Source organism: Zalophus californianus, chromosome 10, assembly GCF_009762305.2.
Source record: "Zalophus californianus isolate mZalCal1 chromosome 10, mZalCal1.pri.v2, whole genome shotgun sequence".
NCBI classification, from domain to species: domain Eukaryota; kingdom Metazoa; phylum Chordata; class Mammalia; order Carnivora; family Otariidae; genus Zalophus; species Zalophus californianus.
The window spans coordinates 85,207,170-85,234,645 of NC_045604.1; the positions used below are offsets into that span (position 1 = coordinate 85,207,170).

A 27,476-nucleotide genomic window follows, 5' to 3' on the forward strand; every position below is an offset into this window, starting at 1 on the left:
GATAGAAGATGGAAGGGAAAGCAGGGAAGTTCAAAGGATAATGTAGTTAAATTTAGATATGCAGAGTGAGGGAGAGGAGATTCAAGATGACACAAGGGACTGACAGAGGAGGAAATGAGACAAGAAAAATGGAGGTAGGGATGCAGCTAATCCTGATGTCAGGGACACTGTCCTACTTACATGCTTAGTCCCAGATCCTGTGTAAAGTAAGATCCACCAGTCTACTGGCCAGGTCCATCTAGAGTAGTAGAGGTCAGGCAGGATTTTCAAATTTCAATGTGTGTAGGAATCTCTTGGAGACCTTGTTAAAGTGCAGATTCTGATTTGGTAGGTTTGTGATGGGGCATGAGATTTTGTGTCTTAGGTGGTGCTGATGGTGCTGGTCCATGGACCATACTTTACATAGCAAGAGGCTAAGTGGATTTCTATGCAAATAAGCCAAGCCTGAAATCCAAAATTTCCTTTTTCATTCCCAGGAATAATCTTCATGCCAGGAACCATCCAGTTGAAGGCCAAGGACATTCTTTACCGATTACAAGTGTCCAAAGCCAAGGGCATCGTGACCACAGATACCCTTGCCTCAGAGGTGGATTCTTTAGCTTCTGAGTGTCCTACTCTGAAAACAAAGCTCCTGGTGTCTGACCAGAGCCATCAAGGGTGGCTGGACTTACGATCATTGATTAAGTGAGTTTCTGTTCTGATGAATGTGCTTTCTAAGGAAGGGCAGGAGAAGGCCATTCACTCCTAAGTGCTGGTAGACAAACAACCAGTGGGAGGAGACTCACCAGGTCTGATGGCAGAAACCTTCTCTTCCCAGTTATGCCACTGATTTGCTGTGTGACCCTGGGCTGGTCCCTCCCCCTTTCTTGGATGCAATTGTTTTATCTGTAAAATAAGGGTATTGAACTTCCATGCCTCTGTCACTAAAGTATTATCAACCCTGTGCAAAGGAGATGTATAAAGTCAGAGGGTTGTTGTGTTGTGTCTTCCTTGTAGGTAGGGATTCTGAAATATTATGTTTATATAAAAAATAAATATATGAAGAGGTTGAATGAAAGATTAAGGGGTGAATTTTTAAGGGAAAGCTTGAGACTGTAAGAAAAAATTGGGGCTATGGCTGTCAGGCAGCTTGAGGAGCAAACACTTTCCATCTCTTAGAGGTTGCATAACTTTAGGGACACCTTGCAGGAAAGGTTAGGGAAGTGTTGGAGGTAAGTAAGACCACTTCTACCTCCAAAACTCTGATTCTGTAGATCTTCAGGCATTTTTCATATCACCCACAAACCATGCTGGGTTTGTTTTCTTGAAGTAACCCCTCAGTTTTTAAAGTCCTTTAGTTCAGCCTCAAAAGGCAAATATCACACTGAAGTCACACCTTACACTGGATTTTAAAGTCAGACAATTAAAAGAAAATGGTGTAAATAAAGAATATTCTCTAAAACTCCCTTAAATTGCCACAATCATATCACAGCAAGAGTCAGTGTATCCTGCAGCCTTGGGATTATTTGCAATATTTCTCCAATCAAACACCATAGGGAACTTGCATTTATAAGCCCAAGAGACTCCCAGTCTAGGAGAAGTCCCCAAGAATCAAGGTACACTGGGGTACCCTACAGATTCTACCTTCCATCTGAAGCTTACACCAGGGCAAATGTGCATCCTCATTTTCTCTTCCCCACCCCTCATTGCCAAGATTATGGGTTGAAATTCCTATTAAGTTGGTTCATGTAAAAAACAAGCTTAGCAGTGTGATTAAGAGCATAGTCTTTGGATCAAACTGAGTGAATTTGAATCCTGGCTGGACCACTTGCTGGCTACATGTCTTCAGGTAAGTTATGAAAACCTTTCTGAGCCTCAGTTTTCTCATCCACAGAGTGGGAACAGTAAGAGCAGTACTTGCCTTTTAGGGTTGGTCTGAAGATTGAATGAGTTCTTATTTGTAAGTCACTTAGAGCACTGCCTGGAAGTGCTATTTCAATGTTTGTTATGTGCAAAACAATCCACTGTATTTACCCCCTTTTTAAATGAAGAAATGTCAGCCTACTTATCTAACTCATTCTCAAACTCCATTTGATTCCTAACACTGGGAGAACTGGTTTCCCCTCCAGTGCTAGAAACCTCCATCTTTCTGACGCCAAGCCTCATATTGTTCCTTTTGCTTCTGTGGGGATGGAAAAGCAGGAAATATGACTTCTCCCCTTTTGTACTGAATCCCTTTGCAGATCAGCCTCCCCAGATCATACCTGTATTAAGTCAAAGACTCTGGACCCAATGGCCATCTTCTTTACAAGTGGGACCACAGGCTTCCCCAAGATGGCAAAACACAGTCATGGATTTGCCTTGCGATCCTCTTTCCCTTCAAGGTAGGAAGGAAGGCATTGAGTTATGGGCTGGGCCACACATCTGGGGTGGTGTGTGCATGTGTGTGAGCGAATGTGTCAGTTGGGAAAAGAGCTCTAAGCAAAATTGACTCCATCCTGCTTCTCCCTTCTGTGCTCTTTGGTTCAGACTGATGAAAATCTGAGAGGTAAATGCTGGGAATCCTAACCATTTGCTGACAGAGGCCTCTGATGACAAAGGAGGTATATTTAGGTCTTGCCTGAGCACCTTGACAGGAGGTGTCCCTGTCAGTTGTCTCAGGGTTTGGTGGGGAAGGACAGAATGTGCTAACAATGTAACTTGAAACAACAGGTCCTTTCCTCTCCCCAGTTATGGACAAATGAAATTTGGAGTTACCCAATTATGAGCTGTTAGGGAAAATAATACCTGGAACCAAGGCACACCATGCCACTGTCCCTAATCTAGAACAAACAATCATGGAGGCTGAAGCTGTAGCCTTGGGTTAATCATTTAATCAATTTTAAACTAAGCCTCTTCTCCCCTCTGCCCCTCCCCCAGAATAATATTCAGGCCAAAACAAGTTCTATGTATTTCTTAACTTATTAACCAGACCAGAGGGCGCCAGGAGGTTTCTGGTGGATCTCAGCTATCTGTGCTGATGCAAAGTTATACAGTGATAACAACTGAATAGCAAAACCCTGGCAGAATGGTTGTGGGAAGAAGGGGAGGGCTTTCTGTGCAGTCTGAATAACAAGAGCAAAGGCACAAAGATATAAAAAGTAGCATTTATAGAACTACTGAGATTTGAGGGTAGCTGGTGCTCAGAGTGTGGGGTAAGGGATAGATGGGAGGAGTTGGGAAAGTAAGCAGGGCCCCAGATCATGTAGGATCTTGTGGGCTTTAGTGTAGCATTTAGAGGGTTGTTTGTTTTGAGAGAAGGGGGGGAGGTATTAGAGCAATGTGACATATTTTAGCAAGGGAAAGACCTGATCAGATTTGTGTTTTGAAAACATCACTGTGGCAGTGCCTGGGTGGCTCAGTCAGTGAAGCATCTGGCTCTTGATTTCCGCTCAGGTCATGATCCAGGGTCCTGAGATCGAGCCCCACATTGGGCTCTGTGCTGAACGTAGAGCCTGCCTGAGATTCTCTCTCTCTCCCCTCCCCACATGCTTCCCAGTTGTGCACATGCACGCTCTCTCTCTCAAGAGAAAAGAAAGAAAGAAGGAAAGAAAGAAAGAAAGAAAGAAAGAAAGAAAGAAAGAAAGAAAGAAAGAAAGAAAGAAAGTATGAAAAAGGAAAAAAAGATAAAGATAAAGATAAAAGATAAAGATAAAAGATAAAGATAAAAAAGATATTGTAGCTGCAATATGGAGAATGGGTTGGGAAAAATCAGAATGGAGTTAGACCAGTTGGAAGGTCTTAGAATAATCCAAGGTGGTGGTGGCTTGGCGAAGGTGTCAGAGACATGAAGGAAGTTAACATATTTGAGATTTTAGGAGGTAAAATGGACGAGATCTACTGGCTGGATGTGGGAGATAAGAGAGGGTCCAGTCAAGGTTGACTCTCAGATTTTGGGCTTGGGCAGTTTCATGGGCAGTAATGACATTCACTAAAATACAGAGAACATTGGAGGAGAAAGAATTAATCCAATTGAGTCAGGAGAGATTAAGATCTGGTGAGTTTGAGGTCCCTGAGAGACACCCCAGAAGAGATGTTCAGTGGGTAGTGGGTCTAAAGCTGAGAAGACAGATCCTCCTAGCTGGTAACGTCTTACGGGTGAGCCACAATCCTAAGAGAGCTGGGATAAGGGAGGGTGGATTGCCCTTTCCTATTAATAGTGAAGTTCCTCAAAGCCATCACCTGCTAATGGGAAGGTTGTGTTTTCTCAAGGAGTTACGCACACAGAGGTCACTCAGAAGCAGTAAGGTAGGGTAGAGAAATGAGAAACCTTCTCCACTCCACCTTCCAATTATTGCCTATTGTCTAATTGTTTCCAGTCCTTTGCCAAGATGGGATATTAAAAATTAAGTCTCTCTCTCACTCTCTCTCCCTCTTCCTGTCTCCCTCTCTCTCTCCCTTTCTCTTTCTTCATCACAAATGACAGAAAGCCCAATCTAAACCTCTTTAAGCCAAAAAATGAGTACAGGAATTTATTGGATCATGAGGCAGGGCACTCCAGGGTTTGTCTTCAGACATAGCTAGGGAGTCTCTGGGTTAGGTTTTCATCTCTCCATCTGTCAGCACTGTTTCTGCTGTGTTTTGATGCTCTTCTTGGAAAGGCTTATTATCTCTTGCTATCCCCAAATGGCCAACATTATCTAGGACTATATCAGTAACAGAGTCAAATCCAAGAAAAGAGCTACAGATTTTGTCCCCATATTCCCAGCCTTAAGGATGATTATAACTAAACCAGTTGAAGGCACACATGCCAGAAAATAGGACTTGGCATACTCTAGGGACCTGGTTTGGGAGTGTGTCTGGAGCCTCACTCAAACCACATGCACTGAGAATGAGGGGTGGGTCAACACCTGAAAACCAAAGTCCCCAGCCCTTGATCACATTCTCTCATGATCAATCACATAGCTGAGGCCACTGTATTTTGGAGTTAGCAGGAAATTGCTGCAACTGAAGACATCTGATATCTTCTGGTGCCTTTCGGACACAGGCTGGATTCTGGCTGTCCTTGGGTGCCTGTTGGAACCATGGACAGCAGGGGCTACACTCTTTATCCATCATCTGCCCCAGTTTGACCCCAAGGTTGTAGAGCAGGTAAGAAGATTAACCTTCTGGTATCGACAAACTCTTAGAAGAAACTCATGTTTCAAACTCAAAAGCTGGATCCTGCTGAAAAATATTTTATTTAGCAGAGGGTCCCATAAGCACAATATAACCCTGGTTCTGGGTTTCTCAAAGTGTGGATCACTGAGTCCCTCACTGTATCTAAATCACATTGGATGAAACCTTGAAGAAAATGCAGATTCCAAGCCCTTCCCCCAGGCCTATGGATCAGATTTTGTGGACTTGGGACCCTGAAAACACATTTTAAGAAATTAAAGCAACCAGAGTAAGCTCAGGTATCCTGGATCCTGGATCTGCTAGAGCCAGGTAGCTGGTGTGTGTGTGTGTGTTTGTGTGTGTGTCTGTGTGAATGTGTGTGTTTGTTGTTGTTGCTCAGTTTATTGAAGTGTTTAAAAACAGTGTCCTTGGAAAATGACAAATCTAGTTTCTTATCCCACGTTCAACATTTATTTGTGGTTTACTTGCTACTCCAAGCCTCAGTTTTTTATCGGTAAAATGGGAGTTTTAATAATTACTACATCACAAAATTGTTGGAATATAAATTAGATGGTACAGGTGAAGTGTGTGAAGTGCTTAGTCCTGAGCTGGCACACAGGCCCCTCCACCTCTCAAAGTCCAGTCCCCTCCCCACAACCTCTGTGGAGCCTGCTCTTTTCTCTGTCCTTCTCTTAGGAGCCCTTCTCATTAATCTCCCATCCATTAAATCTTTTCTCCTGTATTTTTAATCTCTCACTTTGCCCCTCTTCATTAATCTTTCATTTATTAAATCTTTTCTCCCACAGTTTCAACCTCTTGCTCTTCATTAACTCTGTACCCTTAGTCCATAAACATATTCATGGTTCCCCATCCTAAAAAATACCTTCCCTTCACCCTGCTCCACACTGGACCAACCCTGTCTTTCCTCCCTTAGTACCAAACTACTCTATAGAACTTTCTCCACTTGCTGCAGCCACATCCTCTTCACCCAGCTTACTCCTGAATACCGCAGTCCTCCAAGGGTCTGCTCTCACCCTTCCTCTTCCTTCTAAACAATCTCCTCTACTTCCATTTCACCAGCATGCACATCCATTCAGGGGATTCTTGAAACCATGCCTTAGGTCTAGTCTTCTCCCTCCATGCAAATTCCCCCTTGTTTATCTTCCCCAAGTCCACCTGATGATCCCTCCAGCACATCAGACTGCATTTTCCATTTCTCATTCCCTGCCACATGTCAATATTTGCCTCTCTATCATTGTTTACTGCACACCTCCTGCCAGTCCTTGAGGCTTAAAGCTGCACACACACACACACACACACACACACACACACACACACACACACACACACAAAACCCACCGAATCCACCTTCCCCCCCGCCACCTCCACCACATGAGTGTCCCAAAGTCTCAGTGTGCTTTAAGCTTGAATTATTTCAGAGTATTCTACAAATTTATATACACGCACACACACCAGCATTTGAAAATTTAATTATTTTGATTTATTTTTCATTTGTTACTTTTGTGATTTTAATGATAACATTTTTAGCTTCAGTTCTTCTTATTGAAGATGAGAGATACTGATTGAAAGAAGGAATGTTAGGTTAAAAATGTACTATCCATTTTTTAAAATTTTTAAAGATTTTATTTATTTATTTGACAGAGAGAGAGACAGCAAGAGAGGGAACACAAGCAGGGGGAGTGTGAGAGGGAGAAGCAGGCCTCCTGCTGAGTAGGGAGCCGGATATGGGACTTGATCCCAGGATTCCAGGATCATGACCTGAGCCGAAGGCAGACACTTAATGACTGAGCAAACCAGGTGCCCCCTGAAAATGTACTATCCATTTAACTCAACACAAAACCCCCCAAATAATCCAATTGAAAATGAGCAGAAGACATGAGCAGACATTTCTCTAAAGAAGATGCCTAGATGGCCCAGAGACACATGAAAAGATGCTCTACATCATTTGTCATCAGGGAAATGCACATCAAAACCACAATAAGATATCATCTCACACCTGTCAGAATGGCTAAACTCAACAACACAAGAAACAACAGGTGTTGGCAAGGATGTAGATAAAAAGGAACCTTCATGCACTGTCTGGTGGGAATCCAAGCTGGTGCAGGCGCTATGGAAAACAGTATGGAGGTTCCTCAAAAACTTAAAAATAGATTTACCATATGTTTCAGTAATTGCACTACTGGGTATTTACCCAAATAATATGAAAACACTATTTCAAAAGGATACATGCACTCCTATATTTATTGCAGCATTATTTACAATAGCCAATTATTAAAGCAGTCCAGGTATCCATTCATAGATGAATGGATAAAGAAGATGTGAGATAGATAGATAGATAGATAGATAGATAGATAGATAGATAGATAGATATGATGGAATATTACTCAGCCATAAAAAAGAATGAACTCTTGCCATTTGCAACAACTTGGATGGATCTAGAAGGTATAATGCTAAGCGAAATAAATCAGAGAAAGACAAATACCATATGATTTCACTCATGTGGAATCTAAGAAACAAAACAAACAAATACAGAAAAAAAAAGAGACAAATAAAAAAATAGACTCATAACTCTACAGAACAAACTGATGGTTACCAGAGGGGAGGTGAGTGGGAGGATGGGTGAAATTGGTGAAGAAGATTAAGAGTCCACTTACCTTGATGAGCACTGAGTCATATATAGAATTGTTGAATCACTATATTATACAACTGAAACTATATAACACGGTATGTTAATTATACTGGAAAAAGGATGGAAGGAAGGAGGGAAGGAAGGAAGGAAGGAATGAAGGAAGGAAGGAAGGAAGGAGGGAAGGGAGGGAGGGAGAGAGGGAGGGAGAGTTGATTGGACTCAGAGAAGGACCGAAAGTGGAGGCAGATTTCCCCCATGTACTCATTACACCTCCCTGTGGTTCTGCGTGGAAGATACAGATATTCTCATTTTACAGATGAGAAAACAGAGTTGCAGAGGAATTAATAACAGGATTGAAGTCGAGCAGGCTGACCCCAAACCCACATTCTCTCCTCTTTAGTGTTCCTTGTTCTCCCAGTGTATCTCCACCCTGATCTGAAACTGAAAGACTCCCACCTCTAGTAAAACAACAGTGAATACCAGATATTTTAGACTCTATATAATCTGGCTCCAACTAACCCCAATCTTCCTAAATTTACTTCTTGTTCCTCTCCTGTCTAAATAAACTGTATTATTTGACTTTGCTTAAAGTTTCTTCAACTCTGGAAACTTTACTCCTGTTACTTCTTCTATCTGCAAGAACCACTGCCCCCTTCCTCTGCCTGTAGACACTATTCCATTTGTTAAATACCCCAACTAAATGCCCCCTGTTCCTTGAGGTCCCTGGATCACCCATTCAAAAGGAATATTTCCCTCTGCTATGTTCTCCTTCTTCCAATCTCTCTTATGACATCTACCAATTTTCTTCTTACCATATGAGTCCTGTTTTATCTTCTCTATTACTACCTATTCTCAGTTGGGATGTTATCTTACTCTTGCTTTCTCCCAATAGTGCCTGATGCATGCCATGTACAAAATTCATGCTCAATATAGGTATATTGAAAGAACTAAATAAATAATGGGCTCTCCTTAGAGGGGAGATCAGAATTAAAATACTAATAATTAACTGATATTTTAAATCTTTATTATAAAAATAAAATTCCTTCTTTTCTCATTTTCTAGATGTTGTTCAAATACCCCATCACCCAGTGCCTTGCTGTGCCATTCGTATATCGAATGATTCTACAGCACAGTTCTACCAGGTATAGTAGAAGTGGTGGTAGCTGGTCATAACAATCTTTGGGTAGGAATTTAAGGAATCCAATGTGCCATGGTCTATTTTTAACTGTGGTTCTTTGAGGGGTGTGTGCGTGGGGGATAAGTGTTGGTGGTGATAATTAGTTCATCCAAGATCCAAATGAAACACTCAGTAAGCCTTGCATCATTGTGGGTTTATTCTTTTTTAAACTTTTTCTTATGAAAGGACAAACATACAGAAAAATACATAAGACATAAATGTATAGATTAATGAATTGTTGAAAAACACCTGTGTCACCACTCACTGAGTCAGAAAAATAGAATATTGCCCACACCCCAGAGATCTCTTCGTGGCTCTCTTTCTCCCCTAAAGGAATTTACTATCTTGACTTTTATGGTGTTCATTTCCTTGTTTTCCCTTATAGTTTACCTCCTAAGGAAATACCCCTAAACAAATTATCATATCTTACTTGCCTTTGATCTTTACGTGTGTAATCATGTATTACTCTGTAATATTTGGCTACTTTTTTCAGCATTATGTTTTTAAGATGTGTCTATGTTGCTGCAGGTTGCTGTAGTTAATTTTCATTGCTGTATAATATCCCATTGTATAAAAATATCATGTGTTTTTTATCTGTTCTACCATTAATGGATACTGGGTAGTTTTCATTTTGGGGCTATTAGTGATTAATGCTGCATTGAATTCTTGTACATGTACGCTGGTGCATATAAGCATGCATTTCTGTAGCATTTTTCTGGAAGATGAATTGCTAGTTCACACTGACACGACATTTTACCATGTGATTTTCTTTTTTTTTAATTTTTTAATTGTTATGTTAATCACCATACATTACATCATTAGTTTTTGATGTGGTGTTCCATGATTCATTGTTTGTGCATAACACCCAGTGCTCCACGCAGAACGTGCCCTCTTTAATACCCATCACCAGGCTAACCCATCCCCCCACCCCTCTCCCCTCTAGAAACCTCAGTTTGTTTTTCAGAGTCCATCGTCTCTCATGGTTCATCTCCCCCTCTGACTTACTCCCCTTCATTCTTCCCCTCCTGCTATCTTCTTCTTCTTCTTCTTTTTTTTTTCTTAACATATATTGCATTATTTGTTTCAGAAGTACAGATCTGTGATTCAACAGTCTTGCACAATTCACAGCGCTTACCATAGCACATACCCTCCCCAATGTCTATCACCCAGCCACCCCATCCCTCCCACCCCCACCACTCCAGCAACCCTCAGTTTATTTCCTGAGGTTAAAAATTCCTCATATCAGCGAGGTCATATGATACATGTCTTTCTCTGATTGACTTATTTCACTCAGCATAACACCCTCCAGTTCCATCCATGTCGTTGCAAATGGCAAGATCTCATTCCTTTTTATGGCTGCATAATATTCCATTGTGTATATATACCACCTCTTCTTTATCCATTCATCTGTCGATGGACATCTTGGCCCTTTCCACAGTTTGGCTGTTGTGGGCATTGCTGCCATAAACATTGGGGTGCACGTACCCCTTCAGATCCCTACATTTGTATCTTTGGGGTAAATACCCAGTGCAATTGCTGGATCGTATGGTAACCATGGGATTTTCCATATTGAAATGCTCCCATTAGCAGGAGAGGAGAATTCCCATTGTTCCATAACATTGGCAATATTTGTTTTTGTCAGAGTTTTTAATGTTTGTCAATCTGATGGATACATAGTGTTATCTTACTGTAGAGTTTTATTTTTGCATTTCCCCATGTTTGCAGATTAATTTCAGCTAAACTGAAATCTGCTCTTTGAAACTTATGGGCATTTATGTATCTTTTAAAGAGTCTGAGATTAAAATGGCTACTTCAAAAATCAGAGTAACATGTCTTAAATATAGAATTAAAATATTAAGGTGTTCTATGGCTACCCTTATGAAGCTAACTCTGAAACATAGTTTTGATTTTATTCATGAAGCCTCAAGCTGTTTGGATCCTGTTTCCATCTGTATTTCAAAGCTCATATTAAGCTACTTTTTGAACATCCCTCAGTCGATGATCTTTGTCCAAACCCAGTAAATATACAACCAAACCATAGTAATGACTGCATCAGAGAATCTGCCCATTTTACCTACTTTGGATAAAGCTGCAGAAGAATGAAGAAAACACCCTCAGTAAACTCAGCCCTCCTGTCCCTGACTCTGACTCTGATGTACCAGGACAGGGTGGTGAGGATGAAAAGGTGAACCAGATGTCTGCTACTCCTCTCATCCCCAAGATCTGACCGGGCTCAGCCCCAGGCCACCTGGTACTCAGACCTCAATCACTTCTCCCCACGTCCTTCAGGGAATCCATCATTATTTTGTGGTTGTTTTTTTATTAGCAGAAAATTTTATGGGGAAAAATGAAGAAGAGGATTTACATCATGCAATGTACCTACTACAGATGTTCACAGTCAAATTTTCGGCTCTCTGAAATTCTTTCTCTCAGGGCTGCTACCATAACCCTTCTCTCTTTTCCTACATGCATCCCAGTCTTCCTTGATGTCCTGGGCAATTCATTTCTACCCTCTAACTTGCATTCTCTGCTCAGAAATACAAAAGCCCTTCAATTCACATGACCCTAGTCTTCAGAGAAGGCAAAGCAGTTCTGTTAGCATCCTAACATGGGATGCTATTGGATCTTGGGATCTTATCCCCCACCACATTATAGTTTATAAAATACCCCTCATAGCCACAGAGAATGTGAAGACAAGGTCTGATAAATACATCTTTGCCATCTTTTAATGTCAACTTCCAAAGTTGATCCAAATCCATTAGCCTCACCACCACCCACCCCTTGGCCAGAAGAGTTAACATGAACTGACAGGAAGTGAGTGACTTCCAGTTGGCTTTGACCACCAGCAAATTGCCCAAAAGGCAAGTAAGAACATGAGGAAGCAGAAGCATGAATGTTCCAGATGACGAGACTCTGAGCTCTTAACACTCTGGGCCTGGGGCAGAACATCCAAGGCCTGACTGCAAGTTCTCTTGTCCCTTTGCCTTCCCCTAAGTCTCAGGTTCCCTACCCTGGAGCACTGCAGTGCCGGTGGGGAGGCTCTGCTGCCAGAGGATCAAGAGCAGTGGAGAAGACAGACAGGCCTTCTGCTCTACGAGATCTACGGACAGTCAGAAACAGTAGGTAGAAACAGTAGCTAGATGGTACTTTCTTGGTCAGTCAGGATGTGCTGAGCCACTGAGCCCAGCAGACGAGCTGAACCGTGTATGTGCAGAGGCCTCACTCTGCTCACAGCATTTCCTGAAGCCAATGGGAGGCTTCAGAGTTCTAGGCTAATTTGCCCCAAATCAATTTGCACAAAGGCAATTCACAGCTCATCAGTTTGTCAAGAGGCCAATGTACAGAAAACTATTGGACAAAACTTTGAAAAGGGGTGTAAGGACATGGTGCCACCATCCCTGTGATCATTAGCTCTAGGGAGCCGAGGAGGGGTGGTGGGATGGGAGGTTCTCTCCAGTAACATGGAGCCCACCATCTGCAAGTCCTGCCTACTTCATCCCTTCCTAGGGTGGCAACCACAGGCAGCCAGGAGCTGGCCCCAGAAATTCATTTCTGGGTGTTCATGTCGACAGCACACAGATTTGATTTTGGGAGGGAGCAGAGACTTTCTGTATATACCAACACACACACACACACACACACACACACACACAAACACACAAACAGTGACTCCCAACGGCATCACTGAATAGCCAGGTGACAGGGCATTCAGAGTATCAGGCATGTCTTGAACCACAAAAACGTTATTGATGATAGTAGGGGCAGGGGCAGGTATCTTTCTTCCAACACAATTCTCAAGTCATTTCTGTTGCTGGGCAGAGCCACTTTCCTCAGCCTCCTTGTTCTCCCTGTAACTGACAGACAGATGACTACCATCTCAGGAGCTGGAGCAAAATAACTATTTTTAGCCTCAATTCACATACTTGTCTGACTTTTTTGCAAAAACATATGCTTTTAAATCATCAGTTAATTGGTCTTCTTCCAGGCCTAAGAAATATTAAGACTCTAGGTTTGTCTTCATAGTTTATATTTGGACAAGGAGGAAGGTGGGATGAGAACTACACTATACCCATGACCCAGGTTCCTTTGTATCAACTATTTGCAACAACAGAATACTGCCTTATGCTCAGGTGGTGCTGTATTTCACAAAGTATTTTCATAGCCACTGACTCATCTATGGAACATTTTCCACATGCTTGTACTGTGAGCAGCAACATAGCAAAGGCTAAAGAGCTTTCCCTCTCAGGAACTCAGACCCTGGTTCAAATCTCAGCTTGCCAGTTACAGGCTTCAAGACCATTGGCATAGCACTGAACCTTCCAGAGTCTCTGCTTCTCTGTTTCCAGAATGGAAATATAACCCAATCTCGGTGGGTTGTGATAAGGGAAACGAAAGGAAGTATATAAAGCTCTGGCTACAATGTCCAACCCCTTGTACATGCTCACCTTACCGTTACTCTTGTTTTTAAGTAAGTGTTGCCCTAGATGCTAGGATAGTAGAGATGAATGGGGCAATCTCTATTCTCAGGATGCTTGTTATCCTGTGAAGGCAACAGACAAGCAAAAATAAGTATAATTGGGAGCTCCTGGTTGGCTCAGTGGGTTGAGCTTCCGACTCTTGGTTTCAGCTTAGGTGGTGATCTCATGGGGCGTGGGATTGAGCCCCCACATAGGGCTCCATGTTCAGCGGGGAGTCTGCTTAAGACTCTCTCTCCCTCTGCCCCCCAAACCCCATTCAAGCACTCTTGCGCTCTTTCTCTCTCTCTAAAATAAATGGATAAATATTTTTAAAAAAAGAAGTATAATGCTCTGTTGGCTACAATGGAAGTGTGGGAAAAAATACTACAGAAGGAGAATCTCCCAACTGACTTTTCTTGGGGCCAGAATAAAAGCTAGTTGTAACTGTTTATGGAACTAACTTGGTGTGTCAGGCACTGTGTGAAGAGTTTTCCACACGCTCACAGGTACTATGAGAGCTAAGTGTTATAATTACCTCCCTTTACAGAGAAGAAGATGAAAGGGGATTAATTGGCACATAGCTGGAGTCAAGATTCAAATCCTTGGGTGGCTCAGTCGGTTAAGCATTTGCCTTTGGCTTGGGTAGTGGTCCCGGGGTCCTGGGATCGAGCCCCGCATTGGGCTCCCTGCTCAGCTGGGGAGTCTGCTTCTCCTGCTCCCTCTGCCCCTCCCCCTCCACCCCTGCCCTGTCTCTCGTTTTTCTCTCTCTCAAATAAACACACAAAATCTTAAAAAGAAAAAAAAAAGATTCAAATCCTGGTCTGGCTTAGCTTTAGAAAGCTATTTTAGAGTACCATAAAGGAGGAATAAAGTTCATCAGGAAGATAAATGGGGGTGGGGGAGTTGCCTAGCAGAGGGGACAACACAATCTGAATATTCTCAGCACAGCTCTGAGTCATTGAGACAGGGTTCCTATCACTGTTTAACAGCCTGAGTCAATGTTAAATATCATGGCCTTCCTCTAGCAAACAGACACATGTCTGACATACAGTGCGTACTCCACACCTCACATTACATTCCCACAGCCCCGGGCTCACCTCTTTGCTTCTTTTTTGGCCCCTCCCAATGGACCCGGTAGCCCCAGGAGCTAGAGTTCTTTGCATAGCATCCAATGACATGGATGAGTGAGGGTGCTGTGTGTGGTTCTTAATGCTTTGTAATCAGCCTGGACTCTTTGACCAACCCTATTTTCTTTCTTTTATGAATAGGGAGTAAGTTGTGGCACTCTCCGTGGAATGAAGATCAAGCCGGGTTCCATGGGGAAAGGCATTCCCCCCTTCGATGTCCAGGTGTGGTCCTAAAGGCATTTGCTGGGTGCAGTTAGGGCTCAGCTGGGATTGGACGATTGTGGGACACCAGGTGACAGAACCAGCTGTGCCCACCCCACCCTACCCCCACCCCAGTTGTCCTTCTCTCTCTCCTCCTGTTTTCCCTCCATTTCCTGGGGAGGCTTCGGTTGAGAACTTCAGTATCCTGGGCATGAATGCTGCTCAGCCTGGCAGCCGGAAGCCTCACACACAACAGATGGGACCAGAGCACATGGAGGGAGCCCTGGCAGCTCTCTCCATCAGCTGGTGCTTCTAGTTTTCCCTGATCTGTGTTTAAGACACGTTTGCTACGTCTGCATATCCATGAGACCAATAGACCCATAACTTGGGTTTCACCATTTCCTGACTTCAAAGTCTTCTGACAGCTGTAATCTATTTTCTGACAGGGTTCCTCCCCCCATTTATTCTCACCAGTGTCACACGAATAGTCAGGTACTGTGTGGGTGGGGCAGGCGTGTTGGGGTGGCCCTGCAGGGTGGGATTCACAGGCCTGTTGCTCCAGATCATTGACGACAAAGGCAACAGCCTGCCGTTCAACACTGAAGGCAACATTGGCATCAGGATGAAGCCCACCAAGCCCATTGGCCTCTTCATGGGCTATGAAGTAAGTGGTGATCCTCACCTGCCCACTTCCAGACCCTCAAAATCCCTTCAGGGAGCTGTGTGGGTGCTAAGGGGGTGGATTCAACTCTGCACAACGAACCTTCTTCACACCTCCCTTCAGTCACTCCAACTCAATGAAGCCTCTTCTAATTAATCTCTAAGCTCCTAGTGTGTTCTCACATCCTTTCCTGTCCGAAACCATCTGACACTTAAGTGCTGACAGGGTAGAAAGAAGCACCCCAGACTTGGGTTCCAGTGATCTCTTCTTTGTTTTTTTTTTAAAGATTTTATTTATTTATTTGACAGAGACACAGTGAGAGAGGGAACACAAGCAGGGGGAGTGGGAGAGGGAGAAGCAGGCCTCCTACTGAGCAGGGAGCCAGATGTGGGACTCAATCCCCAGACCCTGGGATCATGACCCGAGCCAAAGGCAGACGCCTAACAGCTGAGCCACCCAGGCACCCCTCCAATGATCTCTTGAGGTTGAGTATGCAAGAAGCTTTGACTGAGTTCAAATCTTACAGTCCCACTTACCAACAGGCTGTGCACAAATCTGTTAATCTTCCTGAGCCTCCAGAGAGGACAGTGGTGCCCCCACTTCACAGAGGAAGAAACTGCAGATTGGAAGCTTTGTATGTTTTCCCCATATCAAATAAATGGCAGGTCTAGGATTCAAACCCACATCTTTTTGGTTCCCAAACCCTACATAAGAAATCCAGGAATTACATAAAACTGTGACAGGCTCTAAGGAAACCGGAAACTCTTGACCAGGCAAATTCTCAGCTTCCAAGATTGGTCAGGGGAGAGTGGACAGACCTTGAAGCTGATCTCAGACCCGTCTCCTTTCTCCACAGGAACAACCAATGGTGTCACTGTTGGCCTCACTCTGTGGCCTTGGGGGTGGGTGGTGCTGCTCCTTTTGTGATGTTATTGACCAAAAGCAAATATGCAGGCCCTAGCCTTAATTCACAGTAGCACAATTTTAGGCTCGGATAAAAGAGAAAATAGAGTAACAGATACATAGATCAGTGGTTCTCAATCCTGCCTGTATGTTAGAATCAGTTGAGGAGATTTAAAAAAATAACTCTTGGATCCAACCATAGAGATTATGGTTAAATTAAACTGGGATGGTCCAGAGCAACATCATTTTTTTTTAAATTGGAAATAACATATTTTATTTTACAAAGATGTCCTCTGCTATGCCCACACCTATGTAGATATATACCTCACATGCCCTCTTGACTATATGTTGTCACTCCTCCACTGAGATTTATTTGCTTTTTTCCTTTCTTTTCTTTTACTGAGGTAAAATATATAAAATTTACCCTTTTCACCATTTTTAAGCATACAATTCAGCAGCACTGAGTAAATCACAACATTGTACAATGACCACCATGCATCTGCAGAAATTTTTTCCATCCCAAATGGAGACTCTGTTCCCATTAAACAATAATTCCCCCCCTCTTCCTCATATCCCCAGCATTTGGTCACCTTTAATATACTTTTTGGGTTTAAGAATTTGCCTATTTTAGGTACCTCTATTAAGTGGAATTGTACAATATTTGCCCTTTTGTGTCTGGCTTATCTCCCCTAGCACATGTTTTCAAGGTTCATCCGTGTTGTAGCATGTGACCAAATGTCATTTTTTTTCAGGCTGAATGGTATTGTATGGGTGTACCATATTTTGTATATCCATCAATTTCTTAATAGACATTTAGATTATTTCCATCTTTTGTCTACTGTGAATAATGCTGCAATGAACACTGGTGTGCAAGTATCTGTTTGAGTTCCTGCTTTCACTTCTTTTGGATATATACCTGAAAGTGGAATTGCTGCATCCTATGGTAATTCTATATTTAACTATTTTTTTTAAAGATTTTATTTATTTATTTGACAGAGACAGTGAGACAGTGAAAGAGGGAACATAAGCAGGGGGGAGTGGGAGAGGGAGAAGCAGGCTCCCTGCTGAGCAGAGAGCCCGATGTGGGGCTTGATGCCAGGACCCTGGGATCATGACCTGAGCCGAAGGCAGACGCCCAATGACTGAGCCACCCTGGCACCCCTATATTTAACTTTTTGAGGAACGGCCAAAATGTTTTCCACAGTGGCTGCACCATTTTATATTTCTATCAGCAATGCACAAGTGTTCCGGTTTCTCCATATCCTTGCTAATCCTTGTTATTTTCAGGTTTGTTTGTTTGTTTTGTGTGTATAATAGTCATTCTACCGCGTGTGAAGTGGTATGTCATTGTGGTTTTGATTTCCAACTCCCTAATGACTGGTGATGTTGAGCATCTTTTCATGTGCTTATTGACCATTTGTGCACCTTCTCTGGAGAATTGTCTGTTCAAGTCCTTTGCCTATTTTTAAAATTGGGTTGTTTTGTTTTGATTTGTAAGAGCTCTTTATATATTCTGGATATGAACCCCTTATAAGATATATGCTTTGCAAATATTTTCTTCCATTTAGTGCATTGTCTTTTCAATCTTTTGACAGTGTCCTTTCAAGTAAAATTTTTTAAAAATTTGATGAACATTTTATCTATTTTTTTCTTTTGTTTCCTGTGCTTTTGGTGTCATAGTCAAATAATAATTGTCAAATCCAAAATCATGAAGACTTCCCCCATGTTTTCTTCTAAGGGTTTCAGAATTTTAGCTCTTATGTTTAGGTTTTTAATCCATTTTGAGTTAATTTGTGTATATGGTGTATAAGGTAACTGCATTCATTTGCATCTGAACATCCAGGTTTCTCAGTGCCATTTGTTGAAAAGATTGACTTTTCCTATTGAATGGCCTTGGCATTCTTGCCTAAAATGCATTGAAAATATATGTGAGGATTTCTTTCTGGGTTCTCTATTTTATTCCAATCATCTATGTGTCTTTTTTTTTTTTATGCCAGTATCACAGTGTTTTGATTACTATAGTTTTGCAGTAAGTTTAAAAATCAGGAGTGTAAGCTCTTGTCCCTGGAAAGAAGAACTTTCTTCTCCCTTTAAAAGATTGTCTTGGCTATTTGGGATCCATCAAGATTTCTTTTTTTTTTTTTTTTAATTTTTTTATTGTTATGTTAATCACCATATATTACATCATTAGTTTTTGGTGCAGTGTTCCATGATTCATTGTTTGTTCATAACACCCAGTGCTCCATGCAGAACGTGCCCTCCTCAATACCCATCACCAGGCTAACCCATCCCCCTACCCCCCTCACCTCTAGAACCCTCAGTTTGTTTTTCAGAGTCCATCATCTCTCATGGTTCGTCTCCCCCTCTGACATACTCCCCTTTTCTTCCTCTCCTGTTATCTTCTTCTTTTTCTTTTTTCTTAAAATATGTTGCGTTATTTGTTTCAGAAGTACAGATCTGTGATTCAACAGTCTTGCACAATTCACAGCGCTCACCGTAGCACATACCCTCCCCAATATCTATCACCCAGCAACCCCATCCCACCCACCCCCAACCACTCCAGTAACACTCAGTTTCTTTCCTGAGATTAAGAATTCCTCATATCAGTGAGGTCATGTGATACATGTCTTTCTCTGATTGACTTATTTCACTCAGCATAACACCCTCCAGTTCCATCTACATCGTTGCAAATGGCAAGATCTCATTCCTTTTGATGGCTGCATAATATTCCATTGTGTATATATACCACCTCTTCTTTATCCATTCATCTGTCGATGGGCATCTTGGCTCTTTCCACAGTTTGGCTATGGTGGACATTGCTGCTATAAACATTGGGGTACACGTACCCCTTCGGGTCCCTACATTTGTATCTTTGGGGTAAATACCCAGTAGTGCAATTGCTGGATCGAACGGTAGCTCTAATTTCAACTGTTTGAGGAACCTCCATACTGTTTTCCAGAGGGGTTGCACCAGCTTGCATTCCCACCAACAGTGTAGGAGGGTTCCCCTTTCTCCACATCCCCGCCAACATCTGTCGTTCCCTGACTTGTTAATTTTAGCCATTCTGACGGGTGTGAGGTGGTATCTCATTGAGGTTTTGATTTGGATTTCCCTGATGCCGAGCGATGTTGAGCACTTTTTCATGTGCCTGTTGGCCATTTGGATGTCTTCTTTGGAGAAATGTCTGTTCATGTCTTCTGCCCATTTCTTGATTGGATTATTTGTTCTTTGGGTGTTGAGTTTGATAAGTTCTTTATAGATTTTGGATACTAGCCCTTTATCTGATATGTCATTTGCAAATATTTTCTCCCATTCTGTCGGTTGTCTTTTGGTTTTGTGGACTGTTTCTTTTGCTGTGCAGAAGCTTTTTATCTTGATGAAATCCCAATAGTTCATTTTTGCCCTGGCTTCCCGTGCCTTTGGCGATGTTTCTAGGAAGAAGTTGCTGCGGCTAAGGTCGAAAAGGTTGCTACCTGTGTTCTCCTTTAAGATTTGGATGGACTCCTGTCTCACGTTTAGGTCTTTCAACCATTTGGAGTCTATTTTTGTGTGTGGTGTAAGGAAATGGTCCAGTTTCATTCTTCTGCATGTGGCTGTCCAATTTTCCCAACACCATTTGTTGAAGAGACTGTCTTTTTGCCATTGGACATTCTTTCCTGCTTTGTCAAAAATAAGTTGACCATAGAGTTGAGGGTCCATTTCTGGGCTCTCAGTTCTGTTCCATTGATCTATGTGTCTGTTTTTGTGCCAGTACCATACTGTCTTGATGATGACAGCTTTGTAATAGAGCTGGAAGTCCGGAATTGTGATGCTGCCAGCTTTGCTTTTCTTTTTCAGTATTCCTCTGGCTATTCTGGGTCTCTTCTGGTTCCATACAAATTTTAGGATTCTTTGTTCCATTTCTTTGAAAAAAGTGGATGGTATTTTGATGGGGATTGCATTGAATGTGTAGATTGCTCTAGGTAGCATTGACATCTTCACAATGTTGATTCTCCCAATCCATGAGCATGGAACGTTTTTCCATTTCTTTGTGTCTTCTTCAATTTCTTTCCTGAGTATTTTATAGTTTTCTGAGTACAGATCCTTTGCCTCTTTGGTTAGATTTATTCCTAGGTATCTTATGGTTTTGGGTGCAATTGTAAATGGGATCGACTCCTTGATTTGTCTCTCTTCTGTCTTGTTGTTGGTGTATAGGAATGCCACTGATTTCTGTGCATTGATTTTATATCCTGCTACTTTACTGAATTCCTGTATGAGTTCTAGCAGTTTTGGGGTGGAGTCTTTTGGGTTTTCCACATACAGTATCCTATCATCTGCAAAGAGTGAGAGTTTGACTTCCTCTTTGCCTATTTGGATGCCTTTGATTTCTTTTTGTTGTCTGATTGCTGTGGCTAGGACTTCTAATACTATGTTGAATAGCAGTGGTGAGAGTGGACATCCCTGCCGCGTTCCTGACCTTAGGGGAAAAGCTCTCAGCCTTTCCCCATTGAGAATGATATTCGCTGTAGGTTTTTCATAGGTGGCTTTTATGATATTGAGGTATGTACCCTCTATCCCTATACTCTGAAGAGTTTTGATCAAGAAAGGATGTTGTACTTTGTCAAATGCTTTTTCTGCATCTATTGAGAGGATCATATGATTCTTGTTCTTTCTTTTGTTAATGTATTGTATCACGTTGATTGATTTGCGGATGTTGAACCAGCCTTGCAGCCCAGGAATAAATCCCACTTGGTCGTGGTGAATAATCCTTTTAATGTACTGTTGGATCCTATTGGCTAGTATTTTGGTGAGAATTTTTGCATCCATGTTCATCAAGGATATTGGTCTGTAATTCTCTTTTTTGATGGGGTCTTTGTCTGGTTTTGGGATCAAGGTAATGCTGTCCTCATAAAATGAGTTTGGAAGTTTCCCTTCCATTTCTATTTTTTGGAACAGTTTCAGGAGAATAGGTATTAATTCTTCTTGAAATGTCTGATAGAATTCCCCTGGGAAGCCATCTGGCCCTGGGCTTTTGTTTCTTGGGAGATTTTTGATGACTGTTTCAATTTCCTTAGTGGTTATAGGTCTGTTCAGGTTTTCTATTTCTTCCTGGTTCAATTTTGGTAGTTGATACATCTCTAGGAATGCATCCATTTCTTCCAGGTTATCTAATTTGCTGGCATAGAGTTGCTCATAATATGTTCTTATAATTGTTTGTATTTCTTTGGTGTTGGTTGTGATCTCTCCTCTTTCATTCATGATTTTGTTGATTTGGGTCATTTCTCTTTTCTTTTTGATCAGTCTGGCCAGGGGTTTATCAATCTTGTTAATTCTTTCAAAGAACCAGCTCCTTGTTTCGTTGATCTGTTCTACTGTTCTTTTGGTTTCTAGTTCATTGATTTCTGCTCTGATCTTTATGATTTCTCTTCTCCTGCTGGGTTTAGGCTTTCTTTGTTGTTCTTTCTCCAGCTCCTTTAGGTGTAGGGTTAGGCTGTGTATTTGAGACCTTTCTTGTTTCTTGAGAAAGGCTTGTATTGCTATATACTTTCCTCTCAGGACTGCCTTTGCTGTATCCCAAAGATTTTGAACAGTTGTGTTTTCATTTTCATTGGTTTCCATGAATTTCTTTAATTCTTCTTTAATTTCTTGGTTGACCCATTCATTCTTTAGTAGGATGCTCTTTAGCCTCCATGTATTTGAGTTCTTTCCGACTTTCCTCTTGTGGTTGAGTTCTAGTTTCAAAGCATTGTGGTCTGAAAATATGCAGGGAATGATCCCAATCTTTTGGTACCGATTGAGACCTGATTTGTGACCTAGGATGTGATCAATTCTGGAGAATGTTCCATGGGCACTAGAGAAGAATGTGTATTCCGTTGCTTTGGGATGGAATGTTCTGAATATGTCTGTGAAGTCCATTTGGTCCAGTGTGTCATTTAAAGTCTTTATTTCCTTGTTGATCTTTTGCTTAGATGATCTGTCCATTTCAGTCAGGGGGGTGTTAAAGTCCCCCACTATTATTGTATTGTTGTCAATGTGTTTCTTTGCTTTTGTTATTAATTGCCTTATATAATTGGCTGCTCCCATGTTCGGGGCATAGATATTTACAATTGTTAGATCTTCTTGTTGGATAGACCCTTTAAGTAGGATATAGTGTCCTTCCTCATCTCTTATTACAGTCTTTGTTTTAAAATCTAGTTTGTCTGATATAAGGCTTGCCACCCCAGCTTTCTTTTGGTGTCCATTAGCATGGTAAATGGTTTTCCACCCCCTCACTTTCAATCTGGGGGTGCCTTTGGGTCTAAAATGAGTCTCTTGCAGACAGCATATTGATGGGTCTTGTTTTTTAATCCAATCTGATAGCCTGTGTCTTTTGATTGGGGCATTTAGCCCATTTACATTCAGGGTAACTATTGAAAGGTATGAATTTAGTGCCATTGTATTACCTGTAAGGTGACTGTTAACTGTCTGTTGTCTGTGTTCGTTTCTGCTCTTTGCTGCTTTTAGGTTCTCTCTTTGCTTAGAGGACCCCTCTCAATATTTCTTGGAGGGCTGGTTTCGTGTTTGCAAATTCCTTTAGTTTTTGTTTGTTCTGGAAGCTTTTTATCTCTCCTTCTATTTTCAATGATAGCCTAGCTGGATATAGTATTCTTGGCTGCATATTTTTCTCGTTTAGTGCTCTGAAGATATCTTGCCAGTCCTTTCTGGCCTGCCAGGTCTCTGTGGATAGGTCTGTTGCCAATCTAATGTTTCTACCATTGTAGGTTACATATCTCTTCTCCCGAGCTGCTTTCAGGATTTTCTCTTTGTCTCTGAGACTCGTAAGTTTTACTATTAGATGTCGGGGTGTTGACCTATTTTTATTGATTTTGAGAGGGGTTCTCTGTGCCTCCTGGATTTTAATGCCTGTTTCCTTCCTCACATTAGGGAAGTTCTCTGCTATAATTTGCTCCAATATACCTTCTGCCCCTCTCTTTCTCTCTTCTTCTTCTGGGATCCCAATTATTCTAATGTTGTTTCGTCTTATCATATCACTTATCTCTCGAATTCTGCCCTCGTGATCCTGTAGTTGTTTCTCTCTCTTTTTCTCAGCCTCTTTATTTTCCATCATTTGGTCTTCTATATCGCTGATTCTCTCTTCTGCCTCATTTATCCTAGCATTTAGTGCCCCCATTTTTTATTGCACCTCATCAATAGCCTTTTTGATTTCGATTTGGTTAGATTTTAGTTCTTTTATTTCTCCAGAAAGGGTTTCTCTAATAACTTCCATGCTTTTTTCAAGCCCAGCTAGTATCTTTGAAGTCATGATTCTGAACTCTAGGTCCGACATCGTACTAATGTCCGTATTGAGTAGGTCCCTGGCTGACGGTACTACCTCTTGTTCTTTTTGCTGAGGTGATTTCTTTCGTCTTGTCATTTTGTCCAGAGGAGAATAGATGAATGAGAGAACAAAAGGCTAACAGGTTTACAACGTCCCCAGCAAATATACTGTATACAAATCAGAAAAGACCTGAAACCAGGGGAAAAGAAAGGGAAAGAAAGAAAAAAGAAAGAGAAAAAGAAAAAAAAAGATAAAAACAAAAACAAAACAATTCAAAAAAGGCAGAATATGATCAAATATGATCAGGCTAGTGCATAGATCAGTGCCACACACTAGATTTTGGGCGTATTTTGGTCTGTTAGAAAAAAGTGCCTCCTAAAATTTTAAAGGAGGAAAGACATATATGTACAAAATAAGGGTTGATACAATGAAGGGATGGAAGATGACTGTAAAGATGAAAAGTATAAAAGATTTTATAAAAGGACTTGGTAAGATAAGTTGTTTGAAAAAAGAAAGAAGATTTAAGGAAAAAAAAAAAAGGAAAAAGGGAGAGAATGTGATCAGGCAGGAGACTAGAACAAAGCCATACACTAGTGGTTTAGGGTATATTTTGATCTGTTAGAAGAAACTGTACCTCAAAATTTTAAAGAGAGAACAACTTATATATATATGCCAAAAACAAGGATAACTACTATGAAGGGATAAAATATGACTCTAAAAATGAAAAAAAAATAAAAAATGTTTTTTTTTAAAAAAAAGGGATTTATAAGATGTTGGTTGAAAAAGGGAAAAATAAAAATAAAAAAAAGTCAACAAAAATTAACTTTGATGAAATAATGAATCATGGAAAAAAAAAAAAAAAAAAAAAAGAAGCCATGAATCTATGTGCAGTATTCCCCTAGCGCTGGAGTTCTCCTATTCTCCTTGATCGATCAACTTGGTCTTGGCTTGCTGGCTGTTTGTGCTGATCTTCTGGGGGAGGGGCCTGTTGCTGTGGTTTCCAAATGTCTTTGCCGGAGGCGGAATTGCCCCGCCCTTGTCGGTCCGGGCTAAGGAAGCTGCTCCAGTTTGCTCTCAGGAGCTTTTGTTCCCTGCAAGCTCTCGGTACAGCTTTGGAGGACCAGGGCGAAAATGGCGGCCTCCCAGTCTCCGCCCGGAGGAGCCGAGAACTCGGGGCCCCACTCCTCAGTGCGCCCCCAGAGAAAAGCAGTCACTCCCGTGTCCCCGGTCTCTGGCCGCACTCCGTGCTCACCCGGCCTGTGATCGAGCGTTGCTATCTCTGGCACCCGACCCCGCTCGGAGTCTCCAAACCCAGCAGATCCCTGCAGTGTGTTCCCGCACCGCTCCTCCCCGGGAAGGAAGGGGAGTCTCCCCGGATCTGCTGCTTGTTGGGTCCCTGCTGGGGGAGCCGTGCCCCGACTGGGCCGCAGATCACAGTTTGTGGCAACCCCGAGCTGAGAGCCCGCGACTCTGCTCCGTATCTGCAGCCGGCTTCCCCGCTCTGATACCTGGGAGCTCTGCCGCACTCAGGCACCCCCGGTCTCTGTGTGACCCCAAGGGTCCTGAGACCACACTGTCCCGGGAGGATTCCACCCCCCGCTTAGCCACTGCAGCGACGTCCCTCCGCCGAGCCAACTTTTAAAAGGTCCGATTTTGTGCTCAGCGGCTCTAGCACTTGCCAGAAGCGGCTGGCGGAGGCCCCTCCCCCGCCGTCTATCCTCCCGAATATCGCCTCGGATTCACTTCTCCGCACGCCCTACCTTCCAGTAAGTGGTCGCTTCTCTGTTCAGAGAGGTGTTGCTACCCTCCTGTTCGATCTCCTGTTGAGTTCGTAGGTGTTCAGAATGGTTTGATCCCTATTCAGCTGAATTCCCGAGACCAGACAAAATCTAGGTCTCCTACTCCTACGCCATCTTGCTCCGCCCCCGCCTCCATCAAGATTTCATATGAATTTTAGGATGAGTATTTCTATACCACTGAGATTTTTTTTTTAAGATTTTATTTATTTATTTGAGAGAGAGAATGAGAGAGAGAGAGCACATGAGAGGGGATAGGGTCAGAGGGAGAAGCAGACTCCCCTCTGAGCAGGGAGCCTGATGCGGGACTTGATCCCGGGACTCCAGGATCATGACCTGAGCCAAAGGCAGTCGCTCAACCAACTGAGCCACCCAGGTGCCCCCACTGAGATTTTGATAGGGAGTGCATTGAACCTGAAGATGGCTTTGGGTAGTATTATCATCTTAATATTAAGTCTCCAATTAATACAGTATGTCTTTCCATTTATTGATACCTTCTTTCATTTCTTTTGGCAACGATTTTTATTTTTCAGTGTACAAGTCTTTCACTTTCTTGACTAAATGTATTTTTAGTATTATTTCATTTTGTTGCTATTCTAAATAGAAAATGATTTTTGAATTTCTTTTGTCCATATATAATTTTTTCTGTTTTTTAGTTCTTTGTTCATTTTTTCTCTTAGTTTTTGATCACATTTAACATGTTGACTTATTGTTATTATTTCTTCCAAGTTTTTATTTAAATTCCACTTAGTCAACATACAGTTCAATATTAGTTTCATGTATAAAATTTAGTGATTCATCACTTACATACATCAGCCAGTGCTCATCGTAATGAGTGCATCCTTAATCCCCATCACCTATTTCACCCATCCCCCCGCCCCTCCCCGCTGGTTACCATAACTTTGTTCTCTACAGTTAAGAGTCAGTTTCTTAGCTTTCCCCTCTTTTTTCCCCAATGTTCATTTGTTTTGTTTCTTAAATTCCACATATGAGTGAACTCTTGAAATCAGATTCTCCCACTTCCCTGGGGGTTGAGGTTGCTGGGGTTTCATTGTTTTGTTTTTGATTTTGGACTGTTGAAGGCTATAGTAGTCCTTTGTTGTGGTACTTTTGCAAATTCTTTAAAGAGTATAGTTTGTCATGTGTGATTACTGAGGTTTCTGTTCCTTTCGCTCATGTTCAGTTAATGTTTTGACAGAGATTTCCTTGAGTGGCAGGAGCTCAGATGAACAAAGAAAAACATCACCAACCAAAAAGGAGAGAGAACAGCCACTGTGCAGATTGGCTCTGTGCTAGGATACTCCTTTACCACTTAGCTGGACTTGCTCTGAGCCTAGGGATCAGCCTGAGATGAAAGCTTAAGGTCTTCTCAGGACTTTGCTGAGCATGCATTTTGCCCAGGCATGTTCCTGGCTGTCTTAATTACCCCATGCACATAGCTGTTTTGAACATCTTAATTTAAAAAAAAAAAAAACTAAAAAACAAAACTCACTCCAGCATCTCCCCCAGACCTTGATGGTCTATTGTATATCTCCACCTATAATTTCTTACCTCAGGCAACTTCACTTTTGTAGTTTGCCTGGTAGCTTCTATGAGCAGTGCCTGCTGCTTTTTTCTGAGTTATATAAAGTGAGTACCTTGCACCTGTCCTTCAGGCAGCTACCCAGATAGGTCAGAACAGATGCACACAATAATCATTATTTTATTTTAAAACATCTGTTTTTTGGGGCACCTGAGTGGGTCAGTCATTAAACATCTGCCTTCAGCTCAGGTCATGATCCCAGGGCCCTGGGATCGAGCCCCTCATCAGGCTCCCTGCTCAGCCAGAAGCCTGCTTCTCCCTCTCCCACTCCCCCTGCTTGTGTTCCCTCTCTCGCTGTGTCTCTCTCTGTCAAATAAATAAATAAAATCTTTTAAAAAAATAAACCATCTGTTTTTTAAAAAGTTAATTGGTATCACAAGTGGAAAACAGTATGAGTTGCCAAAAACAGAAGGCAATTATAACTATAACTATAACGCAAACAAAACAATTTTTCTTGAATTCTAGCTAAACCCTGTTCCCACTAAAAGCTCCAGTCCTGAAACTTACTCT

The 27,476-nt window shown here is 42.0% G+C and overlaps 1 protein-coding gene across 4 annotated transcripts in view; it reads left to right on the top strand.

Annotated features, from left to right (window-relative positions):
* Positions 1–27,476, top strand: part of ACSM1 (acyl-CoA synthetase medium chain family member 1) — a 57,706-nt gene that overhangs the window by 24,288 nt on the left and 5,942 nt on the right. For 3 of the 4 annotated variants that reach the window (XM_027612690.1, XM_027612692.1, XM_027612691.1), the window contains exons 4-10: positions 477–684; positions 2,223–2,363; positions 4,950–5,109; positions 8,828–8,907; positions 11,938–12,061; positions 14,668–14,748; positions 15,290–15,391. In XM_027612690.1, coding sequence (XP_027468491.1) covers positions 477–684; positions 2,223–2,363; positions 4,950–5,109; positions 8,828–8,907; positions 11,938–12,061; positions 14,668–14,748; positions 15,290–15,391 — 896 coding nt within the window. The remainder of the gene's footprint in view (positions 1–476; positions 685–2,222; positions 2,364–4,949; positions 5,110–8,827; positions 8,908–11,937; positions 12,062–14,667; positions 14,749–15,289; positions 15,392–27,476) is intronic. The other variant, XM_027612693.1, reaches the window with a different exon arrangement.